Source organism: Hippopotamus amphibius, chromosome 11 (genome assembly GCF_030028045.1).
Source record: "Hippopotamus amphibius kiboko isolate mHipAmp2 chromosome 11, mHipAmp2.hap2, whole genome shotgun sequence".
Taxonomy (NCBI): Eukaryota; Metazoa; Chordata; class Mammalia; order Artiodactyla; family Hippopotamidae; genus Hippopotamus; species Hippopotamus amphibius.
The window spans coordinates 7,609,652-7,630,154 of NC_080196.1; the positions used below are offsets into that span (position 1 = coordinate 7,609,652).

The 20,503-nt window shown below is 44.0% G+C and overlaps 2 protein-coding genes across 12 annotated transcripts in view; both read left to right on the forward strand.

Annotated features, from left to right (window-relative positions):
• The window catches only part of LOC130831390 (N-acetyllactosaminide beta-1,6-N-acetylglucosaminyl-transferase-like), a 135,585-nt gene that overhangs the window by 74,107 nt on the left and 40,975 nt on the right, over positions 1-20,503 (forward strand). The window lies entirely within an intron of this gene.
• Positions 1,227-2,686, forward strand: LOC130831391 (N-acetyllactosaminide beta-1,6-N-acetylglucosaminyl-transferase-like). Its single transcript, XM_057699463.1, has one exon. It carries the CDS (start codon positions 1,721-1,723, stop codon positions 2,684-2,686), a length of 966 nt encoding a protein of 321 aa, XP_057555446.1. The 5' UTR covers positions 1,227-1,720.

A 20,503-nucleotide genomic window follows, 5' to 3' on the forward strand; every position in this document is an offset into this window, starting at 1 on the left:
AGTATTAGATGATGCTCTCTGGGTGGTTAAAACCTGAAAGCCCTCTCGGTTCCCTGATCGGAACATCATTTGTGCCAGGATTCAAGTGCTTTCCAGTGAAGTTTTAAGGTCTCATCTAAACCGGGATTTCCTCCTTTGACCCCAACATCCTGTTACTGAACCAAACTTGGGTCTGCTCGCTGGCCGGCTGACAGGAAGGCCAATCTAATGACACCGGGTTGTGGTGAAGGAAAATGCAGCATTTACTGTAAAGATACCAATACAAAGAGGAAGGATAGCTCCTGAACTCACCGATGGTTTGGGGGAAGATTTTAATAGGCAAAATTTTGTGTGAGGGCTGCAGGGTGTGTGACTTTGTTCTGATTGGTCGGTGGTGAGGGAGCCCTGGCGGTGCGCCAGGGATCTTACCCTCAGCCTGAATGAAGTCCCTATCCTCCACCTGGGTGGGGTCCCTAGATCCTGCAGATGAACTCAAAGATATTGTTCTGTGTATCCTTTGAGGAGAAACCAGGATCTAGCCAGTAGGCTGCACTGTGGTTTCTGGGCTGTTCCTCCCTTGTTTCTACATCCCCCCCCCCCCCCCCCCCCCCCCCCCCCCGCCTCCCCTGATTAGCTAGTGTTTGAATCTGCCCTTTGGAACTCCGGGAAAGTCTAGGAGGCTGAAGGAAGCCTGTTTCCTACAAACGGGGGACACGGAAAGGATTTGTACCCAGGAGGACTCCGCAGGGTCCTGGTCCATTTCCATCCTATGAGAAGCACCACAGTGGGAGGAGAGGGGCTGTCACCGAAACTCAAAGTCACAGGACCCAGAGACCTGCACTTTCAGATCCCCTAGGACTGGAACTCCTGTAAGTACTTGTTTTAGAAGAGGGAGGGCCTGGGACTTCCCTGGGGGTCCAGTCGTTAAGACTCGGAGTTTCTAATGCAGGGGAGCCCTGTTCCATCCCTGGCCTGGGAACCAGGATCCCGCGTGCGGCCAAAAAAAAAAAAAAAAAAAAAAAAGAAAAAGAGTAGGGCGGGGCTAGAAAGCATTACAGAAGAGCCGGGTGGATGAGGTTTTCTTTTATTTTCTATCGCATCACTTCAGTCATTTTTTTCCCACTAAAACGGCATATTTGGGAATGGAGGCTACATTAAACCTCGTGGCCTGTGCTGGAAGAGTCTAGGGACCTTGCCATGAGCAACACGCCGGGGGTGGGGTGGGGGTGGGGGTGATGAGTGCCGCAGCCTGTCGGGTGAATACCAGGAAACCGCACGCCTGCCAGAACACATCATTGCAACTTTGACTCCTACTGTACTAATTCTGTGAATGACACTAGCAAGAGGGGGAAAAAGAAACCTTGAAAAATGAAAGAGAAGAGAGCTGAGAAACTAAATCTGCAGGGGAAAAGGAACTACCAGAGTTGTAGTGAAACAGCCAGCCGATGCGAGCCCGCAGTCAGAGGGAGGGAAAAAGGCTGGGCTTAAGCAACCTGCTACCGGGTTTTAGACAAAGGCTGTTTGAAAGGCTGAGGACGAGGCGGCATCCGTTGCTAATATCAGCACGCGGAGAGTGCCAGCAGCTGGACTGCCGGGATGAAACCGAATAAATTCACAGCGTCTCCTTCAGGGCAGGAATTCCCGGAGTATGCACCAAAATAGGAACTCAGAGAAAAAAGTAAGTTTGGGAGAGGACTTAACAGATTTTGACGGTCTTTGAAATCTCACTCCTCTTGGAGGCATGCCTTCATTGATGCGTTACCTCTTTATAGTTTCTGTCTCTTGTGTAATCGTTTTTATCGTGTTCTATGTGTTCAGTTTTGGGGGAGAGCAAGGCTTCCAGAGGCTAAACAACTCGGACACTTTGATGCTGAGTCAAGTTTGCACATCCTTTATCAAAGGCAAAACACCTTTCCTCTGGAGAAACAAGCTCATAATGTATGAGACATCTTCTTGCAAGGACTACCTGACTCAAAGCCACTACATCACGGCGCCCTTATCTAAAGAAGAAGCTGCATTTCCTTTGGCATACACCATGGTCATCCATCACAATTTCGATACCTTTGCAAGGCTCTTCAGAGCTATTTACATGCCTCAGAATGTCTACTGTGTTCACGTGGATGAGAAAGCGACAGTCGAATTTAAAGATGCTGTGGAGCAATTACTGAGCTGCTTCCCAAATGCTTTTCTGGCTTCCAAGATGGAGCCCGTGGTCTATGGTGGGATTTCCAGGCTCCAGGCTGACTTGAACTGCATCAAAGATCTTGCAGCCTTGGAGGTTCCATGGAAGTACGCCATCAACACCTGCGGGCAAGATTTCCCCCTGAAAACCAACAGGGAGATAGTTCAGTATCTGAAGGGATTCAAAGGGAAAAACATCACCCCAGGGGTGCTGCCTCCGGCTCATGCAATTGGACGGACTAAATATGTCCACCGAGAACACCTGGGCAAAGAGCTTTCCTATGTGATAAGAACCACAGCGTTGAAACAGCCTCCTCCCCATAATCTCACCATTTACTTTGGCTCTGCTTATGTTGCCTTGTCAAGAGAGTTCACCAACTTCGTTCTCCATGACCCACGGGCTCTCGACTTGCTCCAGTGGTCCAAAGACACCTTCAGCCCGGATGAACATTTCTGGGTGACGCTCAACAGGATTCCAGGTACGTGGGATTTCCTATTTCCCGTGAAGGCAACGTGCCATACTTGAAAGGGCTTTCGGAGAGCCTCCTCCTTTTTATTAGAGGTGGAAGATGAAAACTGAAATATACAGCTTTCACCTGAATCCTTTCTAAACACTAGACATCTAAAGAATGATGTTCTTTGGGTGATGATACAGTATTCTAACCAAGCCAAATATCACCTTTTGGTGGTATTGCTTTGCACTTCGTCATGTCCTTTTGCATTCGCCAGATTATTAAATCTTTACCACAGTCGGTGTTCTCCAGCCCCACTGGTGTTCTTTCTTTCCCCTAAATTTGTCAGACTTGTAACCCCAGGGCCATTGCCTCAGCCACCCCCCTGCCTACCCCCAGATCTTCTTATCAGCCAGAGGTCATCCACTCAGAGACGCTGAGCTGACCACCCCACCCATTTCCTGCAGAGATATTGTTATCATCTGGCATGTCATAGCTACTTACTTGCATGGATTTGTTCTATTAGCTCTGAGAAGTTGGATCACTTTCTCTCTTGTTAACGGCTGTATCCTCCATGCATAGAACACATTGTAAATGCTCAATACAAATGGATGAACAAATGAATGAATGAATGAATGGCAAAGCATGAGACTTTACTACAGCACCACAGCTGTCTCCCTAAGACCCAGCCAGCAGAGAAATATTCGGACTCATGCATGTACTATATTACAGGTGTAAAGTTTAAAATATATATATATTTATATTTAAAAATTTATATTTATATTTATATATTAAAATATATATATATTTATATTTTGGCTGCATTGGGTCTTCATTGCTGCACACAGGCTTTTCTCTAGTTGTGGCAAGAAGGGACTACTCTGTTGTGGTTTGAGGGCTTCTCAGTACGGTGGCTTCTCTTGTTACAGAGCACAGGCTCTAGGCGCACGGGCTTCAGTAGTTGCATACGTGGGCTCAGTAGTTGTGGCGTGTGGGCTCGGTCGTTGTGGCACCTGGGCTTAGTTGCTCCACGGCATGTGGGATCTTCCTGGACCAGGGATCGAACTTGTGTCCCCTGAATTGACAGGCGGGTTCTTAACCACTGTGCCACCAGGGAAGTTCCTAAAATATATATATTTTTAACTTCATATGAATAGTGAGATTCCAGGATAAGCGCCTTCCTTTCTTATCAAAACAGTTCTACCTATACTAATGGACTAGACCAATTATTTTTATTTTTAGAACTACATAAAACATGATAGGATTGCTTCTGAAGGAAACAGCGTGCTTTGGACTCAATGAAAAATACAGAATGGATCTCTGATGGACTCGACAGCATTATTATACCAAGAGAAAAGCAATCATTGTTCTAGTTTTTGGGCGCTTGCCAAGTTGGAAACACTGGTAGGTGCTCTCAGGCTGCAGGGCAGGGCCTGCTGGGCGATAAACATGCCAGCATTCTCTGGAAAATAGTGTGTTTGGTCTCCGAATCACAGGGTGACTGGCCTGGTGAACAGGGCTCGCTCTCGTACTGTGCGAGCTTTCTTTCTTGACTTCCCTCTTCCGATGGCCACCGTCTTTTCCCCTTTTATCTGTTTTTTCCATCATTGGCATCTAATTGGGGAGCATTAGGTAACTAGAGGCTGATTTTTATGTTTAAATATTTATTCTCTTTCTATTTTCACTATTCCCTTAAGATTTATACATGTTTGATACCAGCCATTTGGTTCCATAGATATTGTACTGAAATGGCAGTTCATAACTTCGCAAAAGCCTGAATTGTTTCTTAAAAAAAGAAAAACATGGATTTGGGTTAGTGTTAAAGGTCTGTTTGGTTTGCAGAAGGACGGTCAGTCTTATCAATGTCAAATCAATTTAAGAAAATCAAGGAAAATAATCATCTTTTACCCCCTCCCCCTTTTATTTTCCTTAGCCCCCCTCTTCTTTCCAGCCCTGGTGAGACAGACAAGGCAGGAGACTGAGAGTGATCCAACTAGATAGGCACAGGAAACAAGGCCATTTTTTTTTTTAATTACATTTTATTTATTTATTTATTTGGCTGCGTGGCATGCAGGATCTTAATTCCCCGACCAAGGGTCAAACCCGAGCCCCCTGCGTCGGAAGCGTGGGGTCTTAACCACTGGACCTCCAGGGAAGTCCCCAACAAGACCATTTTTGCGGTAGGTTTGTGGTGTGGCTCTCAGGCTTCTGCCCTCTCTTGGTGACACTTTGATCCCATACAAATCGCCTCTTGGAAACTCTGATCTCCCCAGCTACAAAGTAAGGGCTCCAGTAGGCAAGACCCTTTTTGTTCCTACCTATGCCTTTCTTTGCAGAGGACACAATAATGCCCAGAATCACTTAAACACCTAGCACGCAGCTGTTGAGAGTTTGTAGAGAGGCCAAAATGCTGATGAGTCTAGACTCCATCAATCTCGTTGCCCCGTAGCCTTGGCAAATGCATCTCATTTCCCCTGTAGGAAACTGGAGGTGAGAGCTCCACTAAGAGAGCCTCAGTGATCTGGTTCTGCAAGGGATGCTTTTCAGGATAACATGACATTTCCTAGGTCTTGCCTCCTTCCTCTCTTACATTCCGGATAGCAACCTGGCTCAGGGAGAAAGCAGGAGGATATCCTGCTTGTAGGTGGGCCCTTCCTGAATTATAAGTGATTTAAAGAAAACAGGCCATCACCTGCTCTAGCCCCATTGGTGGACCTCCCCATGTTCAAAGGGGAAGCAAAATTCAGTCCACGCTCCACTCACTCCACTGGTTTTCCACGTGAGCGTTCTTTGTGATTTAAGAATCTGGTTCTTTAGTACCAGGGAGCCTTTTGCCATATCAGTTCTTCTGTTTTCAGCGTCATGTTTTAAGGGGAAAGACCTTCGGTAAATACAGCATAAATATCTTTTCCACAGACGCGCAAGTTCAGATAGTACTGTTCCTTGCCTCCCCAAAGTTTCCTTCTCTCCTTATCCTAAACACCCTAAATTAAAGTGTTTGTGTTAGAAAGACCTTGCACAGGCATATCAGGCTCCCTGAAACACCCACAAGAGGCCTGAGACCACGAACATGATTAGGACCCTGTTACTAGATGATATCAGAAAGCAAAATGAGAAGAGTTTAGAATTAGTGAGACTTGGGAGTTCCCTGGTGATCCAGTGGTTAGGACTCTGAGCTTCCACTGCAGGGGGTGTGGGTTCTGCCTCTGATTGGGGAAGTGAGATCCCATGTGCAGTGCTACACAGCAAATACGTAATTAAATAAGTAAATGAGATTCAATAGAAAGTATACTCATAGAGGTAGAGCTGAATCACATATCTTCACACTGCCTTTTTTTTTTTTTTTTTTTTTTTAATGTCTTTCTATTGAGAAAATGACTTCTCTCTTGGTTCTCAACACTTAGGTCTTTCCGGAACTGCGTTAGAATTAGAAATGGTGCTGGACCAGGCCAGAAAGAGTCGCGTGGGTGCCCCAGTCTCACATCCTTCTTCAGGGAAGGCCAGAAAGAGTAGCTATCATTCCATCCTGTGTGGCTGTGTACAGGGGGATTGTCTAGATTTCCCGCCTTCTGGCCATATTCTCAAAGGACACACTTCGGGAGCACACAATTCTCTGCCTTGTACTACAGAGCTTGAGGGTAAGGGTGGGCGTGAGGGTGAGGGTGAGGGTTGGCGTGAGGCTCTGTCATACGCACCCTGTGTGATTTCTGGAGCACACTGATGTTTTCTAACTCCTCCAATCTTGGTAATCACTGCTATATGTTCCCTTAAGAAAAGCCCATGTCTTCTAGCTTTTCTGGTTATTCCCGTAGCATTTTCTTTGGCTTAGCTGCCCCAGGGCAGCGTGCCAGAGACCATGGAGATGTTTTGCTTTAAGTCTTGTGCAGTTGTTGGGTATCTGCAGAAGCCACTGCTGGTCTAGTTTTTTCACAGTCTGCTGCCGTGGCTCGCTCGTCTTCTTGTCTCACTTTACGGTGGGTCTGTCGCTAATGATACTCGGTGCTTTGGCTTCAGCTACTTTTTTCCTCCCCTTACTGCCTAACCTTGTTCTTTTTTTTTTTTTTTTTTTTAATTTTTATTTTTTTGGGGGTACACCAGGTTCAATCATCTGTTTTTACACACATAACCCCGTATTCCCTCCCTTCCTTGACTCCCCCCACAAGCTTGTTCTTATTGGATCTTTGCTCATGTGTTCCTTTGACCTTTCTCATGCCATGAGGTTTTTCTTCCATAAGAATGTTTTCATTTGCCTCTTCCTTTTTCCATTTCATATACTTTTTTTTTTTTCGGATCCTCTTTGTAAAATAAATTACCTCAACTTCAGAAGTGACCACATGATGACATTTCCTCATTTTTCAATACTAAGAATAGTGTTTCCTACTTTGATTTCTTTTGCTTTTTTAACTTTGAACTTTATTTATTATGTGGACATTCTTTGGGGATGTGTTATGACTCTTTGAGTTGCATGTGACAGAAACACAACTCAAAGTTGCTTAAACAGACACCAGAACTTACTGGGTCATGGAATTGAAGTGCCCAAGGAAGGCCTCTGAGTTAAGCTGGATCACGTCTCGGAACAGTATACACAGGACGCTTTCTTGTCAGGTCCCCTCTCTGTGAGGTCACCAACCGTCCCTGTGTGCCCAGGTCCAAGGGGGGCCTTGGGCACGGGACCTTCCGTGCTTAAGCCAGGAAAGTCCCAGTTTGGTCTGAGATGGTCACTCTGCGGGTCTGTCTGTCTGTCTCTTGGTTGAGTTTATTCAGTTTGGTCCTCCCCACACGGTGTCAGAGTTGCTCAGAAGTAGCTCCAGCTGCTGGCTTCTCATAGCTGGTGCTCCTGGAAGAAAAGAGAGATGTTTTTCCTGATAGTTCCAGCAACAGCTCAGTGGAGTCGTCAGATTGGTCCTGCTTGGTCCAGACCCCTACCTCTAAACAAACCAAGGGCAGGAAGAATGCTGGCCAGCCTCTCTTGAGTCACTTTTTCACCCTAGAGCTAAAAGTTAGGGACAAGCTTCGGTGAAGGATGGTTCTTCACAGTGAGGCCAGGCAGACAAAAGCACATGCCCACTGCAAGGTGGTTCCTGGTCCTGCAAGCAGGGGCTTGTCAGTGAGCATCTCCACCTGGAGCAGAGGGATAAGATTTAATGAGATATACAGTTTTCAGCACTTGGGCAATTATAACTTGAAGAATACTAATTAAGTTACTGTTGTGGAAAAGGCATAATCTCAGTAAGCATACTTTTTTTTTTTTTTTTTTTATTATTTTTTTGGGGGGTACACCAGGTTCAATCAACTGTTTTAATACACATATCCCCATATTCCCTCCCTTCCTTGACGCCCCCCCCCTCGAGTCCCCCCCACCCTCCCTGCCCCAGTCCTCTAAGGCATCTTCTATCCTTGAGTTGGACTCCCTTTGTTATACAACAACTTCCCACTGACTATTTTACAGTTGGTAGTATATATATGTCTGTGCTACTCTCTCGCTTCTTCTCAGTTTCCCCTTCACCCCCGCCCCCTCCCATACCTCGAGTTCTCCAGTCCATTCTCTATATCTGCTTCCTTGTTCTTGTCACTGAGTTCATCAGTACCATTTTTAGATTCCGTATATGTGAGTTAGCATACAATATTTGTCCTTCTCTTTCTGACAGTAAGCATACTTTTCTTCCCTCATAAAAACATTTTGAATAATAATTGTATTTTATTTATATTTATAGACATAGGTATATATCAATCAATAATTTATTTAACATGAATTTGATACATTTATAGAAATATATCTTTATATTTCTTTTTAATACTGTTATTATATTTGGATAGTACTTAGCTTGCAAAGGAATTTTTTAAAAATAAATTTATTTATTTATTTACTTACTTATTGGCTGCGTTGGGTCTTCATTGCCGCACACGGGCTTTCTCTAGTTGCGGACAGTGGGGGCTACTCTTTGTTGTGGTGCAAGGTCTCACTGCAGTGGCTTCTCCTGTTGAGGAGCACAGGCTCTAGGTGCATGGGCTTCAGTAATTGCGGCACATGGGCTCAATAGTTGTGGCTCACGGGCTCTAGAGCACAAGCTCAGTAGTTGTGGCACATGGGCTTAGTTGCTCTGCGGCACGTGGGATCTTCCCAGACCAGGATCGAACCTGTGTCCCCTGCATTGGCAGGTGGATTCTTAACCACTGTGTCACCAGGGAAGTCCCTGCAAAGGAATTTCTAATACATTATCTCCTTTAATTCTTATAAGAATTCTATTAAGGGGAGGACTGTTGTTCCCATTTTGCAGATGAGAAATTTAAGATTAAAATAAATGACTTGTCCAAAGACAAATATTGCATATACCTAGCATGAAGTAAGAATGAAAAGAAACATGTAGAGGAAAGCAGAAGTAAGATTTATGTGATAAGCTTAGATTAAATTGAACCTAGTTTTATGAATTCTTCATTTGATTATTGCAATAACAGCAAGTGTTCAGAAGATGAAATTTAGCTAATTCCAAGTCTCATTAAGCTTGGGGCATGATTATATAATTGGACGCACCCAGGAATTTTTTTCTTGTTCCTTGTGTCATCTGGATATTTAGCCCATTTTCCTGGAAATGTTGGCTTTTTTGTGCAAGCTGAAGGCACAGAAAAGATCAAGAAAGTAATGTTGACTGAACATCTGCCTCCAGGTCTGCATTATCTCAGTTTAATCGTCTCAAGAATCCTGTTGGGTCGGTATTTAAATCCACATTTTACAAGCGTGAAGATGGAATCAGAGGCGTTGAGTAACGTGTCCTGCTCCAAAAGCAGGAAGCACAGTAAAGAGGAGAGTGTGTGCAACGGGCACCTCAAATTCTACACACTCAGAACTCAACCCATACTCGCCTTTGTGTGCCCCTCAATCAATACCACCCTCCATGGCGTTTCCCTGGTGGTGCAGTGGTTTGGAATCCACCTGCCAATGCAGGGGACACAGGTTCGAGCCCTGGTCTGGGAAGATCCCACATGCCTTGGAGCAACTAAGCCGGTGCGCCACAACTACTGAGCCTGCGCTCTAGAGCCTGTGAGCCGCAACTATTGAGTCCATGCTCTGCAACTACTGAAGGCTCCTAGAGCCCATGCTCTGCAACAAGAGTAGCCCCCACTTGCCACAGCTAGAGGAAGCCTGCGTGCAGCAACGAAGACCCAACGCAGTCAAGCAGTCAATAAAAAGTACATAAACAAATCTTAAAAAAAATACTGCCCTCCGTTAGCTCAGACCTAGTAGGCCGGCTTCTCTCAGTTCTCACCACCTCATCCCTCTAACCCTGGAGCGTGGCTTCCAGAGTCAGGGAGAACCGGGTTGGAATCCTAGCTCCTCCATCTCCAGCCATGTGACCCAACACCTGGAAAGCCCAGTCTCAGAGTAGCCGGTGTAGCATGTTAGAAGCTGGACCCTGCAGCCAGGCTGCCTGAATTTGAATCTCTGTCTGCCACTTACAAGTTGTGTGACTTTGGACAAGTTACCTAAATGTGGGGGCCTCAGTTTCCCCATCTATAAAATGGGGGAAATAATGATATTTACATCAAATCTGTGAGGCTTAAGCAAGTTTCACCAGTGCCCAGCGCTTATTGAGTTCGTTTTTATTGTTGTTACTGTTATTATTGTTAATTTCCTCATTTGTGAAATGGATATTCATTCAATAAACTTGTTTTTTTTTTATTAAAATGTAGTTGATTTATAATGTTGTGTTAGTTTCAGGTGTACCGTAAAGTGAATCGGTTTTATATGTGTGTGTGTGTGTGTGTGTGTGTATTCTTTTTCAGATTCTTTTCCCTTAGGGGTTATTACAAAATATTGAGTAGAGTTCCTTGTGCTGTACAGTAGGTTCCTGTCGGTTATCTATTTTATATATAGCAGTGTGTCTATATTAATCCCAAACTCCTAATTTATCCCTCCCCCCACCCCAATAAATATTTATTGAGCACTTAGACACTGTGCTGGGTACTGAGATACAACAGTGAATAAGTGTATAATAGTGAATAAGACAAATAAGGCCCCCACTCTCATGGAGCATTCTAGAAGTAGCAGACAGACAATAAAAAGTAGACAGATAAGGTAACTAGAGATTCTAAGTGCTGTGAAGGAGACAAGCAGGCTGACACAGGAAGGGACCTACTTCTTGGTGAAAGTGGCACAGGAACTGCGCCTCCAAGATGAGAACAAGCCATCGGAACGAGGAGGGTCCAGGCAGAGGGACAAGGGGTTGCAAAAGCCCTGAGGTGAGCAAGGGCTCCATGTGTTCAGGAGGCAGAAAATCAGCCACGTGCTGTGGCCGAGGGAGCGAGGGTGAGGGCAGGACCTGGGCGAGGCCCTTGTGTGAGGGTCACGAGGATGCCTTGGCCTGGCAGCACCCTGTTCATAGGGTTGTTGGCAGAAGAGGCAAGGTGATTCCTGCCTGGCTCGTGGCAGGTCAGGGTAAACAGTCAACGAACAGGATCTGGCTATTGGCCTCCTCTCCCTGGCTGGTGCTGCCTTCCCTCTCTCTCTTCATCTCTCTCCTCCGGTAGTTTAATTTCTTTCTAACTACTTTCCCTGACGCCGTTCTCAGCCTGCTTTAATCCATCCTCCATAGTGACAGAATGAGCTTGATAAAAATGCACGGGGGTCTCGTGGTCACATCTCCCTCCTTCTTAGACACCTTCTGCGGATGCCCATCGCCCGCAGCCTCACGTCCTAGCCCCTTTGCTGGAAGGGAGCTCGTTGCAGTGTGGCACCTTGACCTTTGCCGTGCCTTGTCGCCCTGTGCTCCACCCCCCCACCCCACCCCCATCGCATACGACACACTAGCCGTACCGGACCACTCATGGGTCCCAAGTGCGCCACTTTCAGCCTCCCTGCCTCGACTCATGCCAGTCCCACCTCCAGGATGCTCTGGAACGCTCTTCCTCCCTCTCCCGCTTCTGATTGGCATGTGCTTTTCTTTGAAGATTCAGCTTAGAGTCATATCCTCTAAAGGGCCTTTCCTAATTCTCGCTCCTGTGGACTCCATCCCTTGTATTTCAGTGTACTGCTGTTAGTCTTGCAATGCTGTGGTTGTGCACCTAGTGGCCTTCTAGACGGACCTGCAGAGGTAGCACCGGCACCTGCTAATTTCTGTTTTCCTTATTCCTCGCACAATGCCTGGCACACGAGCAGTCCTGGCTCCTTGGAGTCATTTAACTTGCACAAACTCAACTGTTCTCTCTCACACACACACATGTGTACACACACACACACACACACACACGCACACACACACACAGAGTGTATGTAAGTTTAAATGGCCATTCCTCCACTGCGCTCCATTCCACCCAAGGAGTCTGGGGTCCACAGTGAGCCTGAGGTGGGTTCTGCTTATTTCCATGATGGGTCTTGGTTCCCATGGCTCAGGAATCTTAAAGATACAGTGTAACATTGCTCCTCAGGTAAAGCCAACTTCTTCATCTGGTGCTTGTAAGAAGAGACCACTATCTGGACCAAGATCAAAGGGAAAATTGGTAGTGTTAGAATTTTGGAGAGACTCTGTGTCATCTTATTTTATTTTATTTTTTAAAATATTTATTTATTTAGGCTGTTCCGGGTCTTAGTTGTGGCACACGGGATTTTCATTACGGCATGTGGGATCTTTGTTATGGCATGCGGCATCTTTAGTTGTGGCATGCAGACTTCCTAGTTGCAGCATGCATATGGGATCTAGTTCCCTGACCAGGGATTGAATCCAGGCCCCCTGCATTGGGAGCAAAGAGTCTTACCCACTGGAGCACCAGGGAAGTCCTGAGACTCTGTGTCATCTTAATGTGGCATATTCCCAAGGGATTTATCTAGAGGAATTTTTTTTTTTGGCCACACCCCGAGGCATGTGGGATCTTAGTTCCCCCACCAGGGATTGAACCTGCATCCCCTTCAATGGAAGTGTGGAGTCTTAACCACCGGATCGCCACGGAAGTCCCTCCCCAGAAGAATTTTGGCGATATGCTGTCTTCCCTGAACGTATTGACTTTATAACAACTTCCCTATAGGATGTATACCTTCTCTAAATATTTGTTGAATTTTTTGATTGGCTAGTAATTGGCAAAGTCAGGGCACAAATTCAGATCATCCTACCTCTGATCTACCCTCAATGCAACGTAGAGAATCACTCTTTTCTAATAGTTGTTTTTACTCAGAAAGGCAGATAGGGTAAAAGTGCTGCAAAGAGATGATTATCTGAAGCCAGCAGTCTTTGGACAATACTTTGTCACAGGACTTTGAGCAATGACTTCCACATTAGGAAAAAGCTATCATGTGTTGCCAAAAGTGTTAAAGGGCTTTGCTTTTATAATCCCTCTTTGAAAACTAGATTCTGTTCTTGTTTACCAACTACTGAACTGAGACTTGGGTAATAGTTGGTGTTAGAGCCACTATTCTCAGTGAAATGCAGAACTGGGGAGAGTTAAGTTCTCAGTAAACATCCCCTGTGAGTCTTTTCACCAGTTTGCATTTTGGCTCTTGCTGTTCTCTGTCCCTTGGTGATCTCGCCTGCCTCCAAGCTCATCACCATTCCTGTCCTGATGAATCATGACCCTGCATCGCGCTCCCCAGGCCCTCTCTGCATTTCTCCCAGGCCTTTGGACATCTCTTCCTGAGGCTCCCACTGGCACCTGCTCACGTGCCCCCCCTTCCATCATCCTACCCCGCATAAACCCCCTTCTCCGGAACGTCTGCGACAGGCACTGCCATCCTCCGTGTCAGCCAGTGTCTCCTCTTCCAGCCCGTCACACCTAATCAGCACATTCCGTACATTCTGTGTGTGATAGGCTTGCAGTGAGTACCACCAGTCCAGTTCCCATCGTAACTGCTCTAACGCCATCCCATTCTGCCAATCTCTCAAGTAGATTGTTAAATCTGTCCGTGTGGTCTCTCTAGTCCAAGTCTCCCTCTTCAAACCATTCTAACACTCTTGACATATTTTTCTTCTAAGAATAACTTCTCAATTCCAAAAGCTTCAGTGACTTGCAACAGCTTATTGAATTATTCAGTACAAACATCTCAACACGGCATGTTGGATGTTGGATGGTTGCATATCCCTGTTAAAAATCACGTCAATATCACTGATTAATTCCCACAGCTGCCTTCCCTGAAAGGAACACTCCAGAAAAACCATGCCTTGTATTCCTGGCTTTGGCGCTTTTCTTCCTGTCATTCTCTTTCTTTGGGTCATTCTTCTCTATTTCTCCTACTTAAATAATGACCCGGATAGGTCTGCATTCAGTGCCTTGTCACTTAGGAAGCATTCCCTGATTTTTTTTTTCTCCATGGTTTGTTTTGTAGACCTTTTTTGTAACTCCTTTATGTCATTCTGTAATCTCCTTTGCTTTATTATTATGAATGTGGATATCGTGTTACCCTGACAACTATTATCTCTTTGGGGTCTTTTATATTTCTGGCAGCTCCACATAGGGCACATCCAATGGGATAAGAATAAATATTTATTGAACTGAGTCAAATAGAAATAACATTCACTATGCCCCTCAGCACTGCTGCTGACTCAGCTGCAAATCACCACCCCCTCCATCACCGCATGTGCGAACACACACACACACACACACACACACACACACACACACACACCCTCAATTCCTTTGCCAAATCTTAATGGGTCAGCTTCAAACAGCATCTTTCAGCATGTTTAGTTTTTCTGGAAATTCTCCTGAAGTCCTTTCTGCCCCTGGTCAACAGTGATGGGACTGTTTTCTCTGTGTGTGTGTGTGTGTGTGTGTGTGTGTGTGTGTTTCCATAGCATCTTGCTTATCTTGGAAATGCTGCTCAATGCCAAGTTCATCCTGGGGTCAGCACCAGCTCAAGCCAGACTGTGCTTCAATCCAAGGCCCACCATCTGTGAGCGTAACCAATGAGCACCTAACTCTGCACCAAAGAAGTAAAAAGAACGACCTAACAGCAGAGGACCCTACTTTAAAGACCAGATCTGGGTTTCTATAGTGCTGCTGCTTTGATGGCAGTAACCCATTTTTTGATAAAGCAAATGACCCTATTAGAATTTTTAGTGATTCTTTTCTGGGTCTTGGAGTGGGCAATTTGCACTCTTTGAAAGCTACATCCAAAACAGTTATAGGGAATTCTCTGTGCAACACAGACAAAAAAAACCAAAAAACAAAAAAATTCCCACAAACACCACAAAGCAAAAGTTATGCTAATTACTTTTCTAACTGACCATTTCTCTTTTTTTTCATATCCATTACTTTCATTTTCATCACTACATAATTATTGATTGATTGACTTTATTTAGATCAAGAATGATATAAAAGCAATGCTGACTGAAATTAAGGTAAAGAAAGCAAACATTCTGAGCCACTTTTTAAAAATAAATTTATTTATTTATTTATTGGCTGTGTTGGGTCTTTGTTGCTGCACACGGGCTTTCTCTAGTTGCGGAGAGCAGGGCTACTCTTTGTTGTGGTGCGAGGGCTCCTTGTTGCAATGGCTTCTCTTGTTGAGGAGCACGGGCTCTAGGCACAGAGGCTTCAGTAGTTGTGGCACACAGTCTTAATAGTTGTGGCTCGTGGGCTCTAGAGCACAGTATAACCCATGAACATGGATTATATCATTTAACGCAGACCCAAGGCCATGCATTTCTTGAAGGTAGGTCTTACTTGCATCGCAGATTCTCTTCATGTAGATCATAAACATACAATACAGTGTTATGAGCCCAATTCAAAAAGTACATGCTGCAGCCTGTATTAACACTGGCAGCTCCTAAGAGAGGGAAAGAAAATTAAAATTTCTTGGTCTAACTAACCAGTTCTTAATGTGGTTTCTCAATGCCGGTCTTTCATCCTCTGACCTGAATAGTGCGTGACATTCTTTCTTGATGTGCTTTTGGACAAAGCCGTGAGTAGAAGGTTTTTCCCGAATGTGTTTACCTTTTTTAAAAACTGAGATATAGTGGGAATGTAAATGGATACAGCCACTATGGAGAACAGTATGGAGGATCCTTGCAAAACTAGAAATAGAGTTACCATATGACCCAACAATCCCACTACTGGGCATATACCCAGAGAACACCATAATTCAAAAAGACGCATGCACTCCAATATTCATTGCAGCACTATTTACAATAGCCAGCACATGGAAGTAACCTAATTGTTCATCAACGGATGAATGGATAAAGAAGATGAGGTACATATATACAGTGGAATATTACTCAGCTGTAAAAAAGGAATGAAACTGGGACATTTGTAGAGATGCAAATGGACCTAGAGACTGTCATACAGAGTGAAGTGAATCAGAAAGAGAAAAACAAATATTGTATATTAACACATATATGTGGAATATAGAAGAATGGTACAAATCAACTGGTTTGCAAGGCAGAAATAGAGACACAGATGTAGAGAACAAACATATGGACACCAAGTGGGGAAAGAGGGGAAGGTTGGGGGAAATGAATTGGGAGATTAGGATTGCCATATATGCATTACTAATAAGAAAAAAATTACCAAATTGTACACTCTAAATATATGCAGTTTATTGTCTGTTAACTGCATCTCAATAAAAGTTCTTAAAAAAAAAACTGAGATATAATTAAGACAAAATAAAATATATTTGTTTCAGGTGTACAACATGATGATTTCATATTTGCATCTACTGTGAAATGGTTACCGCAATAGGTCTAGTTAACATCTACTGCCTTGCACAGGTGCATTTTGTTTTCCTTTTGATGAGAATTTGAGATATACTCGTTTAGCAACTTTCAAAGACATAATACAGTATTCTTAACTGTAGTCACCATACTGTACATTACATCCCTATGACATGTATTTCATAACTGGAAATTTGTACCTTTTGACCCCTTCCCCCGTTTTGTCCACCCCGCCCCCACCTCTGGCAACCACCAATCTGTTCTCTGTATCCATGAGGTTTTTTGTTTTTTAGATTCCACGTGTAAGTGAGATCATACCATATTTATCTTCTTCTCTCTGACTTACTTAACTTAACATAATGTCCTCAAGGTCCATCCATGTTGTCATAAATGACAAGATTTCCCTCTTTTTTTTTATGGCTATGTGTATGTGTGTGTGTGTGTGTGTGTGTGTGTGTGTGTGTGTGTGTATGTGTGTGTGTGTGGTGTGTTTTCATTTCCTTCGGATAAATACCCAGAAGTGGAATTGATGGATATATGGTAGTTCTGCTTTTAACCTTTTGAGGACCCTCCTTACTGTTTTCCATGCTGGCTTCACCAACTTACATTCCCAATAACAGTGCACAAGGGTTCCCTTTTCTCCACACCCTCGCCGACACTTCTTATTTCTTGTCTTTTTGATAAGAGCCATTCTAACAGGTGTGAGGTGATATCTCACTATGGTTTTAATTTACATTTCCCTGATCATTAGTGATGTTGAGCACCTTTTCAGGTACCTGTAGGCTGTCTTTGGAAAAATGTCTATTCAGTTCCCCTGCCCATTTTTTAGTTGGATTGTTTGTTTTTTCGCTAAGTTGTTTGTTTTTTAATATATTTTTGATATTAACTTCTTATCAGATATATGATTTTCAAATATTTTCTCCTATTCAGAGGTTACCTTTTTATTTTGTAGATGGTTTCCTTTGCTGTGCAGAAGGTTTTTAGTTTGATATAGTCCCACTTGTTTATTTTTGTTTGTGTTGCTTGTGCTTTTGGTGTCAGATCCAAAAAATCATCACCAAGACCAATGTCAAGGAGCTTATCCCTCTACATTTCCTTCTAGGAGTTTTATGGTTTCAAGTTTCACAATCGGGAATTCCGTGGCTTCCCAGTGGTTAGTACTCTGCACTTTCACTGCTGAGGGCCTGGGTTCAATCCCTGGTTGGGGAACTAAGATCCTGCCAGCTGAGGTTCGGCCAAGGGGGAGAAAAAAGTCTCACGCTCAAGTCTTTAATCCATTTTGAATTATTTTTTGTATATAGTCTAAGGTAAGGAAAAAATGTCTCATGTTCAAGTCTTTAATCCATTTTGAGTTATTTTTTGTGTATGGTGTAAGATAGAGGTGCAGTTTCATCCTTTTGCTTGTGGCTGTCCAGTTTTCCCAGCACCATTTATTGAAGAGACTGTCCTTTCTTTCCAAATATATTTGCTCTGTATCCACTTTAATGATGTGTTTTCAGAGAATGGATGGTTGGAAGTTGTGTTTCAAAGCCTTTACCCTTGAGCTCCATACTTCGTGATATTCATTTCCCCATAATCTTTCTCTTCAGCCAGATTTAAAAGATCAGAACTTAACTGTGAAAATAGCAGAGGATAAAACTGCGATCTTTCCTAAGCAAGCTGAAGGTACTATGATCATCTTAAGGAGTTAGCTTCCTGCCATGATCAGCCTCCTCTTCTCGATATTTCCTCATTAGGCATCCCCTTCTTAGCCCCAATCCTCACATAATTCTTCCTTCGCTGAAAATCTGTAATTCTGCCCTCAGTTCAAGTTGGAGCTACTTCTTTGAGCTCCTTGGTGTTCTAGAGAGAAAAGGCCCTCCCGTGTCCCCTGTGAAAACTGCCTACCCTAGACCCTGAAGTCCCGGCTAGGTGTCGGGTGGTCTCCTGGAGAGGCTGAACACCTTCCTGTCTGGTGTCTGGTTTCTCCTCTCTCGGGACTTTGGGCTGTCTGAGCTAACTGCCCCCCACCCCAATTCCAAGCAAGCCTTCTTGATTTCTCTCTGGTCAGTTTTGCTATCACTTTTTCAACTTTCTCTGGCACTTAATCTAAGCAAAACTCCCCAAAGCAGTTTTCCTGTAAAAACAGCCTCTTCTTTATTCTGTGCAGAATCTAGTATAATCACAACGTTTAGAGCTGAAAGGAGCCTTAGAGAACATCTGTAGTTCCTAAAGTTGTACACATATGGAAATTCAGAGTCAGAGAGAGCCCATGGCTGGTTGACTGCAGTGTTCTGTAAAATGAGTGAACATTTGCTGACTTCATGCCCACTTATTATAAATTGTCAATAAAAGCATTTCCGTTCATAAGACTCCATATTTTTCTATTAATTCCTTCTTTTTTTCTCTCTCTTTAAGAACTTTTATTGAGATATAATTGACAATGAACTGCATATATTAAAGTGTACAATTTGATATTTTTTTTCTTATTAGTAGTGTATATATGGCAAACCCAATCTCCTAATTTATTAATTGCTTCTTTACAGAAAGAAGATGTGTCAAGTCAAATGTGGTATGGAGGGAGGGGATTTTAGATATAGTTAACACTGTAATAGCAGTCATTTTCCTTTTAGGTTCTCCTGTCATTGTATAGGTTGCTACTAAGACATTTTTTTTTTAAGATTTATTTTATTATTTATGTATTTTATTTTTGGCTGTGTTGGGTCTTTGTTGCTGCGCACAGGCTTTCTCTAGTTGTAGTGAGCGGGGGCTACTCTCTGTTGCGTTGCACCGGCTTCTCATTGTGGTGGCTTCTCTTGTTGTGGAGCACAGGCTTTTCGGCACTCGGGCTTCAGTAGTTGTGGCTCTCGGGCTCTAGAGTGCAGGCTCAGTAGCTGCAGCGCACGGGCTTTGTTGCTCCATGGCACGTGGGATCTTCCCGGCCCAGGGATCGAACCCATGTCCCCTGCATTGGCAGATGGATTCTTAACCACTGTGCCACCAGGGAAGCCCTAAGACATTCTTATAACCATTGGGGAACACGTGTGTGGTTAGAATGGTTTAAGTGTATTCTTTTAGGTTCATTGTAAAGCTACTGCACAATGTACATCGTTTCGTCCTCATGCCTCAGTGATTTGGGGATGCATGTGGCAGGGTCCTGTAGAGTTTCCTGCACTACAGTTTGCAGACTTTTGATGATCTGCATGCACCTCTCACCCAGATCAATGGTTTCAACATTTCCTCTCCTTCCATACTGATCAGTTATTGATTATCCTCTAGTTCAGCGGTCCCCAACATTTTTTGGCACCAGGGACCGGTTACATGGAAGACAGTTTTTCCATGGATGGGGCAGGGGCTGGGGGATGGTTCAGGCGGTAATATGAGCGATGGGGAGCGACGGAGAGCAGGGGATGGAGCTCCACTCGCTCACCTGCTGCTCACCTCCTGCTGTGCAGTCTGGTTCCTAACAAGCCTTGGACTGGTACCCGGTCTGCGGCCCGGGAGTTGGGGACCCCTGCTCTAGTTGGTATATCTTTCAGCAGTAAGGGCTTAGGACTGATGGTATCTAGAATAACCAATCCATCCTAGTTTGCCCAGGACTTTCACAGTTTTAGCACTAAAAAAAACCCATGTCCTGGGAAATCCCTCAGTTCTGGGCAAAATGGACAGTTGGTCACGCTAAGTACTGCCCTTACACTTTCCAGCTCATCTTTCCATTGCCCATGGCACCTCAGGACAGAGAATTAGTGCTGTAGATATTTAAATTTCACAGAACAGCACTAATCATTAACTGGGGGGAAAAAAGATAACTGAAATTACTGTATTACTAGGTTACAACACATTTAAGACACACTGACGGTAGTAATCAAAGCTACACTATCAGCCCTGAGAGCCCTAACCAAAGCAGACCAGGAATGGGCCTGCCCTATTTATAACAATTTTCCAATTGTTTTTGAGGAGAAAGGATCGAGTTTAAGGGTGTCATTTAAAAGGATGGATTCGTAAATATGAAATTTGAATCTAAAACCACTTTAACCAGTGGGAGAATCAAAAGCAAAGATTTTCTTCAGTACAAACACAGAACATATCTTGGAGGCAAATTTGTTCCCACTTTAATTTCTAGGAAAGCAGAAGAAACATCTGCTTTGGGGGAATTTATCCAAGCTCTCTGCCCTAACAAACTGTCTAAGCTTAAGTAAATGGCAGGTTCTGTGGGAAAGAAGCTAGTATGATAGTGGATTAAATAAACTGAAAACAAATCAAGCATTCAGCAGGGCT

Excerpts from the sequence above, each read along its gene's own strand:
- LOC130831391 (XM_057699463.1), top strand. The coding sequence starts at position 1,721 with ATGCCTTCATTGATGCGTTACCTCTTTATAGTTTCTGTCTCTTGTGTA.